This window comes from Bombina bombina, chromosome 9 (assembly GCF_027579735.1).
Source record: "Bombina bombina isolate aBomBom1 chromosome 9, aBomBom1.pri, whole genome shotgun sequence".
Lineage (NCBI taxonomy): Eukaryota > Metazoa > Chordata > Amphibia > Anura > Bombinatoridae > Bombina > Bombina bombina.
In genome coordinates, this window is record NC_069507.1 from 21,333,210 (window position 1) to 21,354,220 (window position 21,011).

Sequence of the window (21,011 nt, forward strand, 5' to 3'; positions counted from 1 at the left end):
TGACGCTGGCTCATAGTGAGGTGCAGCAATTCAAGGGCACTCTATGTCAGTATGAAGGGATTGTGGATACCTATAAAGAGCAGGTACAGAAAACTCGTAAAGAAGCTGATGGGATTTTGAAGGACTGTTTAGCCCTAGTCTGGGCACTGAGGAAGTTGAACAATTGTTTGTATGGACAGGAATTCTCTCTCATAACGGGAATACAGATGGATTGTCCTGGCAAACTGACATGCCTACCACCTCCTAGTCCGGTCATCCCCAGGTTGACCCGCCAAAGGGTCAAGCCGGGTCTGCCGGAGTGTTCCACAAGGGGGGAGCTATGTGACAGACCCTGTGGTCAGAACTAAAAGAATTGACCTTGTGTAGCTTTGAGAAGCTGTTTTCTAAAAGACAGGTTTGCTGGCCTCAGCTATTGTGTGCTATAATTATGTTTAAGTAATAAACATTCCATTGTTTAATCACATCTAGAGAGCAGACGCCTCAGTGATAAGAAAAGCCAAGTGTGTGTCTTGTGTTTAAGTTGTTATCAACTTGAGCAAGGTATTCTATTGTATCATGTCAAAGGGCGTGTTCCCTCCATCTAATGTACAACATTCTTTCAACCACCCATCTGGGGTTAGACCTGCATATATACTGGGCATATGGCCCTTAATAAAGTACATTCTGTTTTAAACCTGATGTGGAGCCTGGTCTCATGTTTGAGGGGAAAAACTGGCTGGGTTGTGAGTTGTTGATCTCACATTCAGGGCATCTTCCATCTGGTATTAACCCTTGGTATCCTGTTGGTACCGTAACAGGGGGTGTTAGTGTTAGGGTTAGACTTAGCTTTAGGGGTTAATACATTTATTAGAGTAGCGGCGAGGTCCGGTCAGCAGATTAGGGGTTAATACTTGAAGTTAGGTGTCGGCGATGTTAGGGAGGGCAGATTAGGGGTTAATACTATTTATTATAGGGTTTTTGAGGCGGGAGTGAGGCGGATTAGGGGTTAATACATTTATTATAGTAGCGGTGAGGTCCGGTCGGCAGATTAGGGGTTAATAATTGTAGGTAGGTAGCGGCGACGTGGGGGGGGCAGATTAGGGGGTAATAAATATTATGTAGGGGTCGGCGATGTTAGGGGCAGCAGATTAGGGGTACATAGGGATAATGTAGGTTGCGGCGGTGTGCGGTCGGCAGATTAGGGGTTAAAAAAATTTGATAGAGTGGCGGCGATGTGGGGGAGGCATCGGTTTAGGGGTGCATAGGTAGTTTATGGGTGTTAGTGTACTTTAGAGCACAGTAGTTAAGAGCTTTATAAACCGGCGTTAGCCTATAAAGCTCTTAACTCCTGACTTTTTTCTGCGGCTGGAGTCTTGTCGTTAGATTTCTAACGCTCACTTCAGCCAAGACTCTAAACACTGGCGTTAGAAAGATCCCATTGAAAAGATAGGATATGCAATTGACGTAAGGGGATCTGCGGTATGGAAAAGTCGCGGCTGAAAAGTGAGTGTTAGACCCTTACCTACAAGACTCTAAATACCAGCGGTAGGACAAAACCAGCATTAGGACCCCCTAACGCTGGTTTTGACGGCTAACGCAGAACTCTAAATCTAGGCGGTAGAAAATTACTTAATATTTGTTGCATTTGTCTATTGATGCAGTAAAGGAGATTTATTGACTTGTTCATGCAGTTCAGCAAATGTTCAAATTTCCCTGAATATTCGTTTAGAAAAAGAAAAAAAAAATGGCCGGGAAACAACTCTAATATATACATAATAGCCCTTTGCAGTCAAACAACTTGTCATACACCATATCCTTTTTAACCCTTAAAAAACTGTTTTATTAATATTTTTTATCAGAAGGAGTATATATGTGTTTAATAGTTTATTTTAATATGTTTATGATGTGTTTAGTGAACATATTTTCTAACCCTTACTCTTAACTCTAGGTTTTCAGATGTGCTAAAATTTTAAGGTTGCTTTGGGGTTATTTTGGAGTCGCTATAGCGAGTTATGTCCGCTCGACATAGCTAAATAGTAAATACTTGCGCAATGCCGCCCCCTGCACACATTGGCGCTAGCAGGGGCTGTCAATCATCACGATCATATCGGATCGGGATGTTTTCAATCCACCACCTAAAAGGTTGCAGATAGGTTAAGAACCGGCGGTCTTACGACTGCTGCTTCCTAACTTCCGTTTCAATCGATTCTAAAACGATCGGCCTCCGCAGCAGAATCCACTGCTTAATAATGGAGCCTTTTGAGAGCAAATTATTTTTTGTACTCGAGCGCAATCATTTACTTTCAACTTACAATATGCTCTTTAGTTATTGCTTATCGTGTCCCACACTAACGTTAATGCGCCACTTGTAATGTAGCCCAAGATCTGACAAAGCAAAAGAGGGTTTTTTTCAAGACAAAAAATGTGTCAGAAATCGGTCTCATATATATATATAAGACCCATAAAGATAAAATGAAGACCTCTTTTTAAAGCTCGTCTGATTTGCTGTATTATTGAGAAGAGAGGATTTGGTAATGACCTCTGACAACTTGCACCAAGAGGAACATGTTGTACTTCAGTTTGATTGAACCATAGGAGTTACTGGGCCAGGACTCGGAGTCATTTAGGAGCACTGAGCTAGAAGACACAGCAGAGTGGAAATGTTGACCAGTAATAATCTTATGCTACTTACACTTGGCAGTAAAGCTCTGTGTGCTACTCAGCTGACAGTATCCAGTTCTTGCCTTTGAAGGTGATGTTTGCACTAAAGATTAGATTCCAAAAAGTGTCATTTAAACATCTGTAAATCAAATCTGTGACTAATATCTGAGTCAGTAACCACAGGTCTAGACATCTCCTTGTTGTAGTGTTCTCAGACCTATCACTGGCTAGAATCTGTCTGTCTCTGTATAAGTTATATCTGTAAAGGTTTCCCTTTGTTCGCCCCAACAGAAACCTAAACAGCTGAGAGGGTGAAATAATAACAAACTCTGGTCTGCATCTCTACAGCTACCTACTTGTTCTGAGACCATCAGCTAAAGACCTTGCCAGTAAAGTTTATTATGGTTAATAGAAAACATTTTATATAGACAAAAATGTGCAATCATCGTAGCTTGATCTTGTCTTTTATTCTTGAGGAAGACAGTGTTTAGATCTGTGAAGACCATTTTAATCCATCAAATATTTAAGTGCAAACATTTAATTTTGACATATTTCTACTTTATTCATCTGCATCAGAACTGATTTTGTTTATCCATCAGAATTACATTTTCAATATAACTAAAACGTACAAAAAATATTAGAAATCTGGTGGTTAAACAATTCAGTATTGAGATCCTAAAGTATTTCAATGCAGGCTTTTTCAGTTAACCAATTAGGGTCTAGATGACAAGCAGAATGCAATAACAATAGCGCTATTGTGCATTAACATTGCCCAAGTGGAATCAATAGTGTTTCTCTATTTTTGCTTTCATATAGGACTGATAAGGGGTTTATCGCGGGGTTTTGCGCTGGTCGGGCTTATCGCTTGTATTACGGGTTAAAAGTAAATACTAAAAAGTTGCACAAAACACTTCAAAAATACATTACAAAGTACAGTTACACTCATAATAACACCATCTAATAAATATACATTACACAGTACAGTTACACTCATAATAACACTATGTAATAAATATACATTACACAGTACAGTTACACTCATAATAGCACTATCTAATAAATATACATTACACAGTACAGTTACACTCATAATAACACCATCTAATAAATATACATTACACAGTACAGTTACATACATAATAACACCATCTAATAAATATACATTACACAGTACAGTTACACACATAATAACACTATCTAATAAATATACATTACACAGTACAGTTACACACATAATAACACAATCTAATAAATATACATTACACAGTACAGTTACAGACATAATAACACCATCTAATAAATATACATTACACAGTACAGTTACACACATAATAACACCATCTAATAAATATACATTACACAGTACAGTTACACACATAATAACACTGTATAATAAATATACATTACACAGTACAGTTACACACATAATAACACTGTCTAATAAATATACATTACACAGTACAGTTACACTCATAATAACACCATCTAATAAATATACATTACACAGTACAGTTACACTCATAATAACACCATCTAATAAATATACATTACAACGTACAGTTACACTCATAATAACACCATCTAATAAATATACATTACACAGTACAGTTACACTAATAATAACACCATCTAATAAATAAATATACATTACACAGTACAGTTACAATCATAATAACACTGTGCAATAAATATACATTACACAGTACAGTTACACTCATAATAACACTATCTAATAAATATACATTACACAGTACAGTTACAGACATAATAACACTAATATACATTACACAGTACAGTTACACACATAATAACACCATCTAATGAATATACATTACACAGTACAGGTACACTAATAATAACACCATCTAATAAATATACATTACACAGTACAGTTACACTCATAATAACACCATCTAATAAATATATATTACACAGTACAGTTACACTCATAATAACACCATCTAATAAATATACATTACACAGTACAGTTACACTCATAATAACACCATCTAATAAATATACATTACACAGTACAGTTACACTCATAATAACACCATCTAATAAATATACATTACACAGTACAGTTACACTTATAATAACACTGTGCAATAAATATACATTACACAGTACAGTTACACTCATAATAACACTATCTAATAAATATACATTACACAGTACAGTTACACACATAATAACACCATGTAATAAATATACATTACACAGTACAGTTACACACATAATAACACCATCTAATAAATATACATTACACAGTACAGTTACACTCATAATAACACCATCTAATAAATATACATTACACAGTACAGTTACACTCATAACACTATCTAATAAATATACATTACACAGTACAGTTACACTTATAATAACACTATCTAATAAATATACATTACACAGTACAGTTACACACATAATAACACTATCTAATAAATATACATTACACAGTACAGTTACACACATAATAACACCATCTAATAAATATACATTACACAGTACAGTTACACTCATAATAACACTATCTAATAAATATACATTACACAGTACAGTTACACACATAATAACACCATCTAATAAATATACATTACACAGTACAATTACACTCATAATAACACCATCTAATAAATATACATTACACAGTACAGTTACACACATAACACCATCTAATAAATATACATTACCCAGTACAGTTACACACATAATAACACCATCTAATAAATATACATTACAAAGTACAGTTACACTCATAATAACACCATCTAATAAATATACATTACACAGTACAGTTACACACATAATAACACTATCTAATAAATATACATTACACAGTACAGTTACACACATAATAACACTATCTAATAAATATACATTACAAAGTACAGTTACACTCATAATAACACCATCTAATAAATATACATTATACAGTACAGTTACACTCATAATAACACCATCTAATAAATATACATTACACAGTACAGTTACACTCATAATAGCACTATCTAATAAATATACATTACACAGTACAGTTACACACATAATAACACCATCTAATAAATATACATTACACAGTACAGTTACACTCATAATAACACCATCCAATAAATATACATTACACAGTACAGTTACACACATAATAACACTGTCTAATAAATATACCGGTACATTACATAGTACAGTTACACACATAATAACACTATCTAATAAATATACATTACACAGTACAGTTACAATCATAATAACACCATCTAATAAATATACATTACACAGTACAGTTACACTTATAATAACACTGTGCAATAAATATACATTACACAGTACAGTTACACTCATAATAACACTATCTAATAAATATACATTACACAGTACAGTTACAGACATAATAACACTAATATGCATTACACAGTACAGTTACACACATAATAACACCATCTAATGAATATACATTACACAGTACAGGTACACTAATAATAACACCATCTAATAAATATACATTACACAGTACAGTTACACTCATAATAACACCATCTAATAAATATACATTACACAGTACAGTTACACTCATAATAACACCATCTAATAAATATACATTACACAGTACAGTTACACTCATAATAACACCATCTAATAAATATACATTACACAGTACAGTTACACTTATAATAACACTGTGCAATAAATATACATTACACAGTACAGTTACACTCATAATAACACTATCTAATAAATATACATTACACAGTACAGTTACACACATAATAACACTGTCTAATAAATATACATTACACAGTACAGTTACACTCATAATAACACCATGTAATAAATATACATTACACAGTACAGTTACACACATAATAACACCATATAATAAAAATACATTACACAGTACAGTTACACTCATAATAACACCATCTAATAAATATACATTACACAGTACAGTTACACACATAATAACACTATCTAATAAATATACATTACACAGTACAGTTACACACATAATAACACCATCTAATAAATATACATTACACAGTACAGTTACACTCATAATAACACTATCTAATAAATATACATTACACAGTACAGTTACACACATAATAACACCATCTAATAAATATACATTACACAGTACAATTACACTCATAATAACACCATCTAATAAATATACATTACACAGTACAGTTACACACATAACACCATCTAATAAATATACATTACCCAGTACAGTTACACACATAATAACACCATCTAATAAATATACATTACAAAGTACAGTTACACTCATAATAACACCATCTAATAAATATACATTACACAGTACAGTTACACACATAATAACACTATCCAATAAATATACATTACACAGTACAGTTACACACATAATAACACTATCTAATAAATATACATTACACAGTACAGTTACACTCATAATAACACCATCTAATAAATATACATTATACAGTACAGTTACACTCATAATAACACCATCTAATAAATATACATTACACAGTACAGTTACACTCATAATAGCACTATCTAATAAAAATACATTACACAGTACAGTTACACACATAATAACACCATCTAATAAATATACATTACACAGTACAGTTACACTCATAATAACACCATCTAATAAATATACATTACACAGTACAGTTACACACATAATAACACTGTCTAATAAATATACCGGTACATTACATAGTACAGTTACACACATAATAACACTATCTAATAAATATACATTACACAGTACAGTTACACACATAATAACACTGTCTAATAAAAATACATTACACAGTACAGTTACACACATAATAACACTGTCTAATAAATATACATTACACAGTACAGTTACACTTATAATAAAACTATCTAATAAATATACATTACACAGTACAGTTACACACATAATAACACCATCTAATAAATATACATTACAGAGTACAGTTACACTCATAATAATACCATCTAATAAAAATACATTACATAGTACAGTTACACTCATAATAACTCCATCTAATACATATATATATTTCACAGTACAGTTTCACTAATAATAACACCATATAATAAATATACATTACACAGTACAGTTACACTCATAATAACACTATCTAATAAATATACATTACACAGTACAGTTACACTTATAATAACACTATCTAATAAATATACATTACACAGTACAGTTACACTCATAATAACACTATCTACTAAATATACATTACACAGTACAGTTACACTCATAATAACACCATCTAATAAATATACATTACACAGTACAGGTACACACATAATAACACTGACTAATAAATATACATTACACAGTACAGTTACACTCATCATAACACCATCTAATAAATATACATTACACAGTACAGGTACACATATAATAACACTGACTAATAAATATACATTACACAGTACAGTTACACTCATAATAACATTACCTAATAAATATACATTACACAGTACAGTTACACACATAATAACACCATCTAATAAATATACATTACACAGTACAGTTACACACATAATAACACTATCTAATAAATATAGATTACACAGTACAGTTACACACATAATAACACTATCTAATAAATATAGATTACACAGTACAGTTACACACATAATAACACTATCTAATAAATATACATTACATAGTACAGTTACAGACATAATAACACCATCTAATAAATTTACATTACACAGTACAGTTACTTACATAATAACACTGTCTAATAAATATACATTACACAGTACAGTTACACACATAATAACACTATCTAATAAATATAGATTACACAGTACAGTTACACTCATAATAACACCATCTAATAAATATACATTACACAGTACAGTTACGCACATAATAACACCATCTAATAAATATACATTACACAGTACAGTTACACTCATAATAGCACTAATTAATAAATATACATTACACAGTACAGTTACACACATAATAGCACTAATTAATAAATATACATTACACAGTACAGTTACACTCAAAATAACACCAATCCTATTGGCTGATCCAATCAGCCAATAGGAATTTTTCTACCTTAATTCCGATTGGCTGATAGAATTCTATCAGTCAATCAGAATCTAAGGGACACCATCTTGGATGACGTCACTTAAAAGAACCTTCATTCATCGGGTAGTCGTTGGATGAAGAGGATGTTTTACTAACGTAGTCGCCGACACTAACTAAATCACTAAATAAAGCTATTAACTCCTAAACCCCCGTTCCCTGACATCGCCGACACCAACTATATCACTAAATAAAGCTATTAAACCCCTAAACCGCAGTTCCCCAACATCGTCAACACTAATTAAACCTATTATCCCCCTAAACCGCCGTTCCCCAACATTGCGGACACTAACTAAACCTATTAACCCCTAGACCGCAGTTCCCAGACAAATCTATTTACCCCTAAACCGCAGTTCCACGACATCGCCGACGCTAACTAAAACTATTAACCCCTAAACCACAGATCCCCGACATCGCCGACACTAACTAAACCTAATAACCCCTAAACCGTAGTTCCCCGACATCGCAGACACAAACTGAAACACTAAATAACCCTATTAACCCCTAAACCGCCGTTCCCAAACATCGCCTACACTAACTAGACCTATTAACCCCTAAACCAGCGTTCCCAAACATCACCAACACTAACTTAACCTATTAACCCCTAAACCGCCGACCCACATGGGCCGAAAAAGAGCTGAATGCCCTTTTAAAGGCAATGCCCATACAAATGCCCTTTTCCGGGGAATGGGTAGATTAGGTTTATTTTTATCTTGTGGGTTTGGGGGTGGGGTTTGTAATGTTAGAGGGGTGTTTGTTTTTAATTTTTTGCAAAAGAGCTGTTAACTTTAGGGCAATATCCTACAAAAGGCCCTTTTAAGGGCCCTTCATAGTTTATTATAGATAAGGGTTTTTTTGGGGGGGGGGGGGGTAAACGTGGGATTAGAATAGGATTAATTTTTATTTTTTTTTAATAAATTCGTTTGTCATTTTTTGTAATGGTAGTTTTTTTATTTTTTGTAATTTAAGTGTTTATTATTTTTTGTAATTGTAGTTTTAATTTTTTAGTAATCTTAGTTTTTTTATTTTTAGTAATGTTAGTTTTTTTTATTTTTAGTAGTGTTAGTTTTTTTATTTTTTGTAATGTTAGGTTTTATTTTTATTTCACAGGTAAGTTTGTATTTATTTTTAAATAAGTAGTTAGTTAAAGGGACAGTCAAGTCCAAAAAAACTTTCATGATTTAAATAGGGCATGTAATTTTAAACAACTTCCAAATTTACTTTTATCACCAATTTTGCTTTGTTCTCTTGGTATTCTTAGTTGAAAGCTAAACCTAGGAGGTTCATATGCTAATTTCTTAGACCTTGAAGACTGCCTCTAATCTGAATGCATTTTGACGACCAGAGGGTATTAGTTCATGTGTTTCATATAAATAACATTGAGCTCATGCACGTGGAGTGACCTAGGATTGAGCACTGATTGGCTAAAATGCAAGTCTGTCAAAAGAACTGAAATAAGGGGGCAGTCAGCAGAAGCTTAGATACAAGGTAATTACAGAGGTAAAACATATATTATTATAACTGGGTTGGTTATGCAAAACTGGGGAATGGGTAATAAAGGGATTATCTTTCTTTTTAAACAACAAAAATTCTGGTGTTGACTGTCACTTTAATAACTGTAACTTTAATTTAGGTCTATTTTAATTATGTTAAAGTTAGGATGTGTTAGGTTTAGGGGTCAATAGTTTAATTTAGGTTGTTGTAAGGTGGGGGCCGGCGTTTTAGGGGTTAATAAGTTTAGTTAGTGTTGGCGATGTTTGGGAATGCTGGTTTAGGGGTTAATAGGTCTAGTTAGTGTTGGCGATGTTTGGGAACAGCAGTTTAGGGGTTAATAGGTTTATTTAGTGTTTCAGTTTGTGTCGGCGATGTCGGGGAACTACGGTTTAGGGGTTATTAGGTTTAGTTAGTGTCAGCGATGTCGGGGATCTGTGGTTTAGGGGTTAATAGTTTTAGTTAGTGTCGGCGATGTCGTGGAACTGAGGTTTAGGGGTAAATAGATTTGGTTAGTGTTGGCGATGTTTGGGAACAGCGGTTTAGGGGTTAAAAGGTTTTGTTAGTGTTGGCGATGTTTAGGAATGGTGGTTTAGGGGTTAATAGGTTTATTTAGTGTTGCCGATGTTTGGGAAAGACGGTTTAGGGGTTAATAGGTTTAGTTAGTGTTGGCGATGAGGGGGGACGGAGGTATAGGGGTTAATAGCTTTATTTAGTGTTGGCGATGTGGGTGGCGGCGGTTTTAGATAATTTTGTTTCGGCAATCGCCGGCATATTAGTTATGTTAAGTTAAATAATTTTTTCTGATCCTTTCGTTTTTTTCTGATCCATTCTTTATTCATATGAATTATTCTATTCTAAACTTGAGAATAGAACAATGCATATGAATAAAGAATGGATCCGAAAAAACTAATGGATCCGAAATAACGATTTAACTTAACATAACTAATTTGCCGAAATAAAATTATTTATTTAACTAATGAAAACAAAACTAAATTTTTAGCGTTGCACATGTCAGCTTGTATGTCCCTTTAAATTAGCCCTTAAAGAATGATGTATTTGTAGAGGTTTTGGAATATACCCCCTATGTTAAAGAAATGTCTGTGTTTTATAAAACTAAGGAAAGATTATCTCGGCTCCTTTGTTGCTGGGTGATTTTTATGGGTCTCAGTGTTTTGTCAGTTAATAAAGAGAACAAAGCAAATAATACAACACTAGAATAAAATACAATTTGCTACTGAGCCCAATTAAAAGGTTTTCTGCACCATCGTTTCAACAGTTCTCCCAGATAGAATTATAATGAGCTGCACAAAAAGCAACAAGAATATTTACAAACCATTAATTAGACTTGTTCCAAAATGTTATTAAAGGGACAGTCAAGTCCAAATTGTTTTTTCCATGTTTCAAACAGGGCATGTAATTTTAAACAACTTTCCAATTTACTTTTATCACCAATTTTGCTTTGTTCTCTTGGTATTCTTAGTTGAAAGCTAAACCAAGGAGGTTCATATGCTAATTTCTTAGACCCTGAATGCCCCCTCTAATCTACATGCATTTTGATAGTTTTTCACCACTAGAGGGCATTAGTTCACATGTTTCATATAGATAACATTGAACTCATGCCCGTGAATTTACCATGGAGACAGCTCTGATTGGCTAAAATACAAGTCGGTCAAAAGAACTGAAATAAGAGGGCAGTCTGCTGAGGCTTAGATACAAGGTAATTACAGAGGTAAAACCTGTATAATTAAAACTGTGTAAGTTATGCAAAACTGGGGAATTGGTAATTAAGGGATTATCTATCTTTTAAAACAACAACAATTCTGGTGTTGACTGTCCCTTTAAGGTTTAAAAATGGAAAATGTTATATGATCCATTGGCTGCTTTCCTTGACATGATACACAATTCTGCTGCTTATTATGTTACAGTTTATATAGGAAAGATACTTTGTTGTTGCCAAGTATAATGTGCCAGATTACAAGTGGAGCGCTATTTAATGCTCCAGCTCGAGCGTTAACTGCGCTAGAAGTTCGGCTTTTTGGCGCATTTGAGTTGTGCTTATTTTATGAGTTGAAAGTAAACCGTTTTTACTAGCGCGCTAACCTGATGGGGATAAAAAGCAGAACTTACAATATCACATGCGCGTTCACGTATTCCCCCATGGAATTCAATGGAGCAAAAAAGTGAAGAAAAAAACACCTTATTTGCGCGCTAACCCGACATGAAAATATAAATATATTTCACATTCCAACGTTCTGCACATAGAATAATATGTTCTATTTATTTATAATTAATATTTCTACATATATCTGATTTTTTTGCACAAATATATATTTATAGATGATTGCATATAGGTATAATCTTTACTCATATTTCTTTAATAATTAAACAAACACAAATGCATCAGCATATTATTCTCAGGCTAATCTTTGAATACATCATTATATTTAGCATTTATGTAATGTTTTATGCTTGTGCCCTGCATAACTGGGCTAAAAGAAGCTGCTCCCACGTCATAGAAGAAGCCAATGAGCTGTTCGTCCCTAGCAGATTGCTTCTCTTCTGTATGCATTTGTGATGTTTTATTAAAGGGACGCTGAACCCAATTATTTTATTTTGTGATTCAGATAGAGCATGCAATTTTAAGCAACTTTCTAATTTACTCCAATTATCAATTTTTCTTCGTTCTCTTGTTATCTTTATTTGAAAAAAAAGGAATCTAAGCTTTTTTTGGTTCAGGACTCTGGACAGCTCTTTTTTTATTGGTGGATGAATTTATCCACCAATCAGCAAGGACACCCCAGGTTGTTCACCAAAAATGGGCCGGCATCTAAACTTACATTCTTGCATTGCAGATAAAGATTCAAAGAGAATGAAGACAATTTGATAATAGGAGTAAATTAGAAAGTTTCTTAAAATTTCAAGCTCTATCTGAATCAAGAAAGAAAAAAAATTGGGTTCAGTGTCCCTTTAAACCAGGAATTGATTGTAAAATGTGAACTAGGCCATGCACAGAAAAAAAGCAACGTCAACATCCGAGCTCAGCCACGCACAGAGGTTAAATGGTTTTCATCTGGTCAAGGCTGCTGCATAAGATAGACCCAAAAACTGATGTGAAATTTGTATTCCGATGGGTTGCAGAACTGTTGGTTGGGAGCTCAATTTGCAGCATCTGATGGGTGCAAAAATAAAATAAGTAGAAATAAGTTTAAATAGAGACTAAGTAAAAACAATTTTTTGTGATAAATTGGAGACTTGAAAACCTGTGCTAAAGACTTGTTTGGCTCTTAAAGTGAATATAAATCAATCCCTTCTCCTCTTGTCATATACATCCAGATGTTTTCATATCTCAGATACGTAATTGTATAGAGTTTGTAAGCTCAGCCCTATCATTCTCTCTTTTCTTCAGCTCCTATGATTGTCTTCTTGATGACCCCTTTGAACACAAATGGCCAAAACTCCCTGAACTTCCTGGAATCAATTACTCTATGGATGAGCAATGCAGATTTGACTTTGGGGTGGGCTACAAGATGTGTACGGCTGTGAGTATACCCCCAGCACCGTTACATATGGAGACATGAAATCATAACCACAAACACAATTTATTCTCATTAGTAAATGTGTACAAGAGCCGCATACTCTGTGGTTACTACTGACCCAGACTCAGAAATGGTATCATAGAAAACATACAATTCCATAGACTGTGTCCCTTCTGATTGTGCTGTGAGTGGTTCCTATTTATCTTCACATAATATGTTTATTCTCATAGTTTAGGACATTTGACCCATGCAAGCAGCTGTGGTGCAGTCACCCGGACAACCCATACTTCTGTAAAACCAAAAAGGGTCCCCCGCTTGATGGCACAGAATGCGCTCCTGGAAAGGTACCTTGTTTACATCTCACTCTAAAAGTTATGCAGCTTTATCTTTGAAAGGAACGTTAGCATCTTAAATGAACTCAGCTTCATTCTGAAATAACAGAGATTTGAGATTTAACCCCTTAATGACCACAGCACTTTTCCATTTTCTGTCCGTTTGGGACCAAGGCTATTTTTACATTTTTGAGGTGTTTGTGTTTAGCTGTAATTTTCCTCTTACTCATTTACTGTACCCACATATATTATATACCGTTTTTCTCGCCATTAAATGGACTTTCTAAAGATACCATTATTTTCATCATATCTTATAATTTACTATAAAAAAAAATATAAAATATGAGGAAAAAAATGGAAAAAAACACACTTTTTCTAACTTTGACCCCCAAAATCTGTTACACATCTACAACCACCAAAAAACACCCATGCTAAATAGTTTCTAAATTTTGCCCTGATTTTAGAAATACCCAATGTTTACATGTTCTTTGCTTTTTTTGTAAACTATAGGACCATAAATACAAGTAGCACTTTGCTATTTCCAAACCATTTCTTTTCAAAATTAGCGACAGTTACATTAGAACACTGATATCTTTCAGGAATACCTGAATATCCATTGACATGTATATATTTTTTTTTAGTAGACATCCCAAAGTATTGATCTAGGCCCATTTTGGTATATTTCATGCCACCATTTCACCGCCAAATGCAATCAAATACAAAAAATCGTTCACTTTTCACAATTTTTTTCACAAACTTTTGGTTTCTAACTTAAATTATTTACAAACAGCTTGTGCAATTATGGCATAAATGGTTGTAAATTCTTCTCTGAGATCCCCTTTGTTCAGAAATAGCAGACATATATGACTTTGGCGTTGCTTTTTGGTAATTAGAAGGCCGCTAAATGCCACTGCGCACCACACGTGTATTATGCCCAGCAGTGAAGGGGTTAATTAGGGAGCATGTAGGGAGCTTTTTGGGGTAGTTTTAGCTTTAGTGTAGTGTAGTAGACAACCCCAAGTATTGATCTAGGCCAATTTTGGTATATTTCATGCCACCATTTCACCGCCAAATGCGATCAAATTAAAAAAAACGTTAATTTTTTCTCAATTTTAGGTTTCTCACTGAAATTATTTACAAACAGCTTGTGCAATTATGGCACAAATGGTTGTAAATGCTTCTCTGGGATCCCCTTTGTTCAGAAATAGCAGACATATATGGCTTTGGCATTGCTTTTTGGTAATTAGAAGGCCTCTAAATGCCGGTGCGCATCACACGTGTATTATGGCTAGCAGTGAAGGGGTTAATTATGTAGCTTGTAGGGAGCTTGCAGGGTTAATTTTAGCTTTAGTGTAGAGCTCAGCCTCCCACCTGAAACATCAGACCCCCTGATCCCTCCCAAACAGCTCTCTTCCCTCCCCCACCCCACAATTGTCCCCGCCATCTTAAGTACTGGCAGAAACTCTGCCAGTACTAAAATAAAAGGTATTTGGCCCTTTTTAAAAAATAAAAAAAGCATATTTACATATGCTTATGTGTAGGATCCCCCCTTAGACCCCAACCTCAATGATCCCCCACCAAACAGCTCTAACCCTTCCCCTCTGCCTTAATGGGCGCCATCTTGGGTACTGGCAGCTGTCTGCCAGTACCCAGTTTTGTAAAAAAATGTGCCTTTTTTTTTTTTAAATGCCCTTTTCTGTAGTGTAGCTTTCCCCCCCACCAAGACCAACCCCCAACCCCTTCCAGGTCCCTTAGATTACATTTTTAATAATTACATTTATTATTTTTTTTTAGCTTTTAACTTTTTTTTTTTCTGTAGTGTAGCGGTTCCCACCCGCTCCCGCCCCGTGCACGCGCCCGCCCGCCACCCCCCGTGCACGCGCGCGTTCCCGTGCGTGCCCCCGTAGATCCCGCCCCGATCCCGCCCCCCTCCACTTCACACAGAGCACCGATGGCCGCCCACCTGCCTCCCACGTAAGCTCCCACCCACCAACGATACCGGCCATCGATGTCCGGTGCAGAGAGGGCCACAGAGTGGCTCTCTCTGCATCGGATGGCCAAGGGGGGTTATTGCAGGATGCCTCCATATCGAGGCATCACTGCAATAACCGGAAATCAGCTGGAAGCGAGCAGGATCGCTTCCAGCTGCTTTCCAGACCAAGGACGTACGCCACACGTCCTCGGTCATTAAGTGTATTTTTTTTGAGGACGTGTGGCGTACGTCCTTGGTCCTTAAGGGGTTAAAGGGATAGTAAAAACAAAATGCTAAAATGCATATCAAAGAGATCAATATAAAATGCTTCAGTATGTATATACACTTTATTTATTTTGTCATTTAATTTAACTCAATTCTGAGAACTGAAAGTGCACACTATCCAATCACTCTTACCATGGCTACAAATTGCTAGGATGCCATCCAGAGGTGGAAACCAAAATAACATTTTAGAGAGGAAAGAACTATTTTGGATTTTAAAATGACAAACAAGGGTCCCATTATGTATTAACTGAGAATGGGACATTAGTTATTTTATTGACAGATCATTTAGGGGCTTATTATGAGTGGAGTGCAAACATTTGCACGCAAGCAATAAGGGGTTTATCAGAGGTATATGCACTCGTCGGGCGTACCGCTGGTATTACAAGCACAATTGTGATTTATGTCAAAATGATTACTGCGTCCTCAGAGCTCTGATTAGCGGTTTCCTGAAACAAAAAAGGTGCACAAAACTAATAAAAATTATTTAAAAAAAGAGTGCACACAAAAAGTTATTAAGGCTCAAAGATGTGAGATCTCAGGTGTTAGAAAAAAATACAGAGATACATACATATACATGTCTAAAGATGTATGTATATATATATATATATATATATATGTATGTATTTGTATGTGTGTATATGTATTTACAGACATATATACTCATATAAACACATAAATACAATACATTTGTAAACATATATAACTCATTGTGCTAATGCACTGTTACTGAGATCGGATCTGTGGCAACCCAAGGGTTGCAGGTTCGATCCTGGCAAGATCTACTCAGCCTTTCATCCTTCCGAGGTCGGTAAAATGAGTACCATTAAGTTGGGTAATAATAATATCTGTTATCAGTGCCGCGAGTCGATCGAGGTTGTGCGCTATACAAGTATCTAATTATTATATATAGACATATAAATAAGTGCATTGGAGCCCTTTACAATTAAATAGACGAATACATGTAAAAACATATGTATGCAATAAAATATTTCACATTCCAATGTTCTGTACATGTATAGGTATAGATAGATATTGTACCAAAATACCATCACAAATAAAAAATGCTTACTTCTAGCGCGAGCATTAATTAGCCCTCTACTTGTAATCTGGCCCATAATGATTTCTGCCACTCTCTACATGGTCTGTTATTAGTATGCTTATTGGTAAATGTTATTTTTTTTTTTTTTGCTTTATTATTATACATTACTGGTTTCTGCTAACACCAATTTAAGGCATAATTGTTTCCTTATTTGGGACATGTGTGTTGCAATATCATTGGATTCTTTTAGTAATCGTGCATCAGTGTTCTTTATATGTAACATAGGTGCCCACTGCCCAGACTAAGGTTGTACACAAGAATTTTATTTACTGTGTTTAAAGGGTTATTCTTGTTTGGTGTAACAGAGGCAGAGCAGTCTATGAAGTACCACTAGGGGGCGCAAAACACTTCCTCTCCTAGATGCTATTCTCTCTGCATGCTTCTGTTTTTTAACTTTGCATCAATACATTTTAGATTATATTTACAGTACACCTTGTAGTGCATTTTCTATTTGTGTCTGGTTGAAAGCACACACTGCAGACTTCACAAGCCTAACCCTATTACACATATGTCCTAATTGGCTTTATCAGAAGTGATAAGATAAGGAACAGCAAAACAATGCAAGTTTTTCTAACAAACTGACAAAGAGCTGTGTTTACTACAATAACAAGACAACGGAATGGTCTTGTAATTACAAGGTGATTAATGTCCCTTTATGGTAAAGCTTACACAACAGGTAGTATATATTTGTGCACAGCTCATCCATAGGGACAGATTGATTACTGGCTGATAAGAAACATTTCCACAGCTCTGCTGATAGACATAAGTATCCCTGCTTGCTTTCCTAGAAGTTCTCTGTATACATTGTTACCAATGCACCAGAGAACTCTGGGTAAGATATGCAAATTAGAATACTTGGAAGTGTGAGGTATTGAAAATCTAATTTGCATATATTACCCAGAGTTCCCTAGTGCATCGGTAACAATGTATACAGAGCACTTCTGGGGAAAACAACATTTATGAAATTGAGTATTTTAATCTTATGCTTTTATCTCCACTATAACTCAAATAAGTATTGCTTGTAATGCTAAAAATAAAAATAGTTTTATTCAAGACAGGGAAATACAAAAAATGTTAAGATTCAACATAGCAATAAATGACCTTCAACGTCCCTTTAAACTTGAATCTGTTTACAGTAGAACAGTTCTAATCATTCACATGAATTGAACCTTACAGACAGGGTCAGTAGGAAATCTGGAACATCAGTTCAGAGCTTACATCCAAAATAGTTTTTTTTTTATGTGTATGACCATTAGGAAAGTCACAATTAAACTTGCATGATTCAGATAGAGCCGGTCATTTTAAGACACTTTTAAATTCACTTCTGTTTTCAAATGCGCTTTGTTCTCTTGGTATCCCAAGTTGAAAAGAATACGTGCATATCCTACACTAGTGGGAGCTGCTGCTGATTGGTGCCTGCACCCTGCACATATTTGTCTCTTGTGATTGGCTTACTAGTGCCAGTAGTGCAATGCTGTTACTTCAGCAAAAGGATAACAAAAGAATGAAGCAAAATTGATAATAGAAGTAAATTGGAAAGTTTTTTTTATAATTGTATGTTCTATCTGAATCACAAAATTACATTTTAGGGTTTCCTGTCCCTTTAATCTAGTTATGTTGAACATATTAAGTCACATCGTGTTTACCCGTCTCTAGCTTTGCTAGGTTAGCAGCCAGTCTGTAGTTTTTTACCTAATTCTCTATTTATTTTGGAGTTGTGGTGGGTTTTACTCATCTCTTTGTTTTTGTTCGCACCCAGTGGTGTTTTAAAGGTCATTGCATTTGGAAGTCCCCAGAGCAGTCTTACAGCCAGGATGGAGGATGGGGGTCCTGGTCCAGATTTAGTTCTTGCTCAAGAACCTGCGGGGGAGGCGTACGATCACGTAGCAGACACTGCAATAACCCACCGTGAGTATCGTCTGTTAATACCTTGTTCTGCGTTTACCCCTTACACTTTACGCTAGGTCTTTAGGCTCGCAAACTCAATGTTGCTCATCACAGCCCGCGTTAACTTTAGCCACTTTTAATCTAGCGCTTTGTTGTTATTACTGTACCCCATGTCACTGTCCACAGAGTTTTATTTTTTGCAAAATGAAAGGTGTGAAGATTGCGTCTAAATAAGCAAAACACTTGTAACAATTATTAATAGGATCAGGTTACTTTCATTGTATAGTATCTTACAATCTCCTCTATATTTGTATGCATAGGGAAATACAGGTATTGTAAGGTACTATACGTGGATTTGTATTGGCTGCTGTAAGTATTATGGAATATCCGCCCGTTTCCTTCTAGTTTTGCTTTCCCCAGCAACGTTTTCCTTTTCCCTGAGCTCCATAGCTTGTAACTCGCAGGGACTGACTCTTTTTTTAGAGAGTTTTGTGATTTTGAGACCCCTTCTACTGCTGGATTTTACAATACGGTAATGGTCTCTGCCTGGATTTCACATAGTGGGTGTTCAGACGGGGGGGGTTGAAAGTTCCTCCACAAGGATTTTCTTCTTATGTCTAAGCGTAAGCACCCACTTGAATCACTCTTTTGATGCCAATGAGCCGCCATTTTTAAAACTATGTGCAGCTCATGTATACAACAAGCAGTTCCCTACTGCATATGCTGCTGCGGTTATTATGTTCATGCGCATAATGCAGAATACAGAGAACCTTGTAGAATACATCATGTTCTGTTCTGATAGTATACCCAACCTCCACTCCTGTTCTCTGCTCTTTGTTACACACAAAGCTCATTTTCTGCCAATCGTTTACTTATGTAGATTGTACCCCCCTCTCCAATAGCAATCTGCTAATATAGCCAGGGCGTGCACCAGTAATTATAATATAATACACATATTACAACATGCTGTTGTCACCCTATGCATTACACAGATACAATTTCAGCTGAATTGTTTCCTAAGAAAACTGTGTCCAAAGTTGAAAAAGATTAACAGAACAATCTGGTCCATATTCTGAGAAGGCTGTGAAGGTTTAATTTCCTACAGTTGTGATTGCACATATTGGCTTCATATGTACTAAGTTCTGATGTCAGTACCTTGTTATTCTCAGTTTTGGCTTCTTTAGATTTCTCCTTCAGTTAAAACATCTCTTGATCTATAATAGACAAAGTGCACGTTTCACAAGCTGGACACATTTAATGGCTTTGGTGCATTGTGTAAGTTCTATGCTGATAGGACTTGTAATTTTAATCAACTTTCCAATGTACTTTTATCATCAAATTTGCTTTGTTCTCTTGTTATTCTTATTTGAAACAAAACCTAGGTAGGCTCATATGCTAATTATCAAATGTTTTTAAAATTCCCTTTCACAACAAGAGACTGATAGTTCATGTGGGTCATATAGATAACACTGTGTTAATGCACAAGGAGTTATTTAAGAGTTAGCACAAGACAATACTAAATGCAAGTCAATAGATAATAAGCATGTGATCAAGGGGGAGTCTGCAGAGGCTTAGATACAAGGTAATCACAGAGGTAAAAAGTGTATTAATATAACTGAGATAAGGGGCAGTCTGCAGAGGCTTAGATACAAGGTAA

At 35.2% G+C, this 21,011-nt stretch overlaps 1 protein-coding gene across 2 annotated transcripts in view; it reads left to right on the top strand.

The window, feature by feature from the left end:
* ADAMTS14 (ADAM metallopeptidase with thrombospondin type 1 motif 14) overlaps positions 1–21,011 on the top strand; it is a 265,871-nt gene that overhangs the window by 175,833 nt on the left and 69,027 nt on the right. For both annotated transcript variants that reach the window (XM_053691940.1, XM_053691941.1), the window contains exons 9-11: positions 13,650–13,782; positions 14,010–14,123; positions 19,227–19,375. In XM_053691940.1, coding sequence (XP_053547915.1) covers positions 13,650–13,782; positions 14,010–14,123; positions 19,227–19,375 — 396 coding nt within the window. The remainder of the gene's footprint in view (positions 1–13,649; positions 13,783–14,009; positions 14,124–19,226; positions 19,376–21,011) is intronic.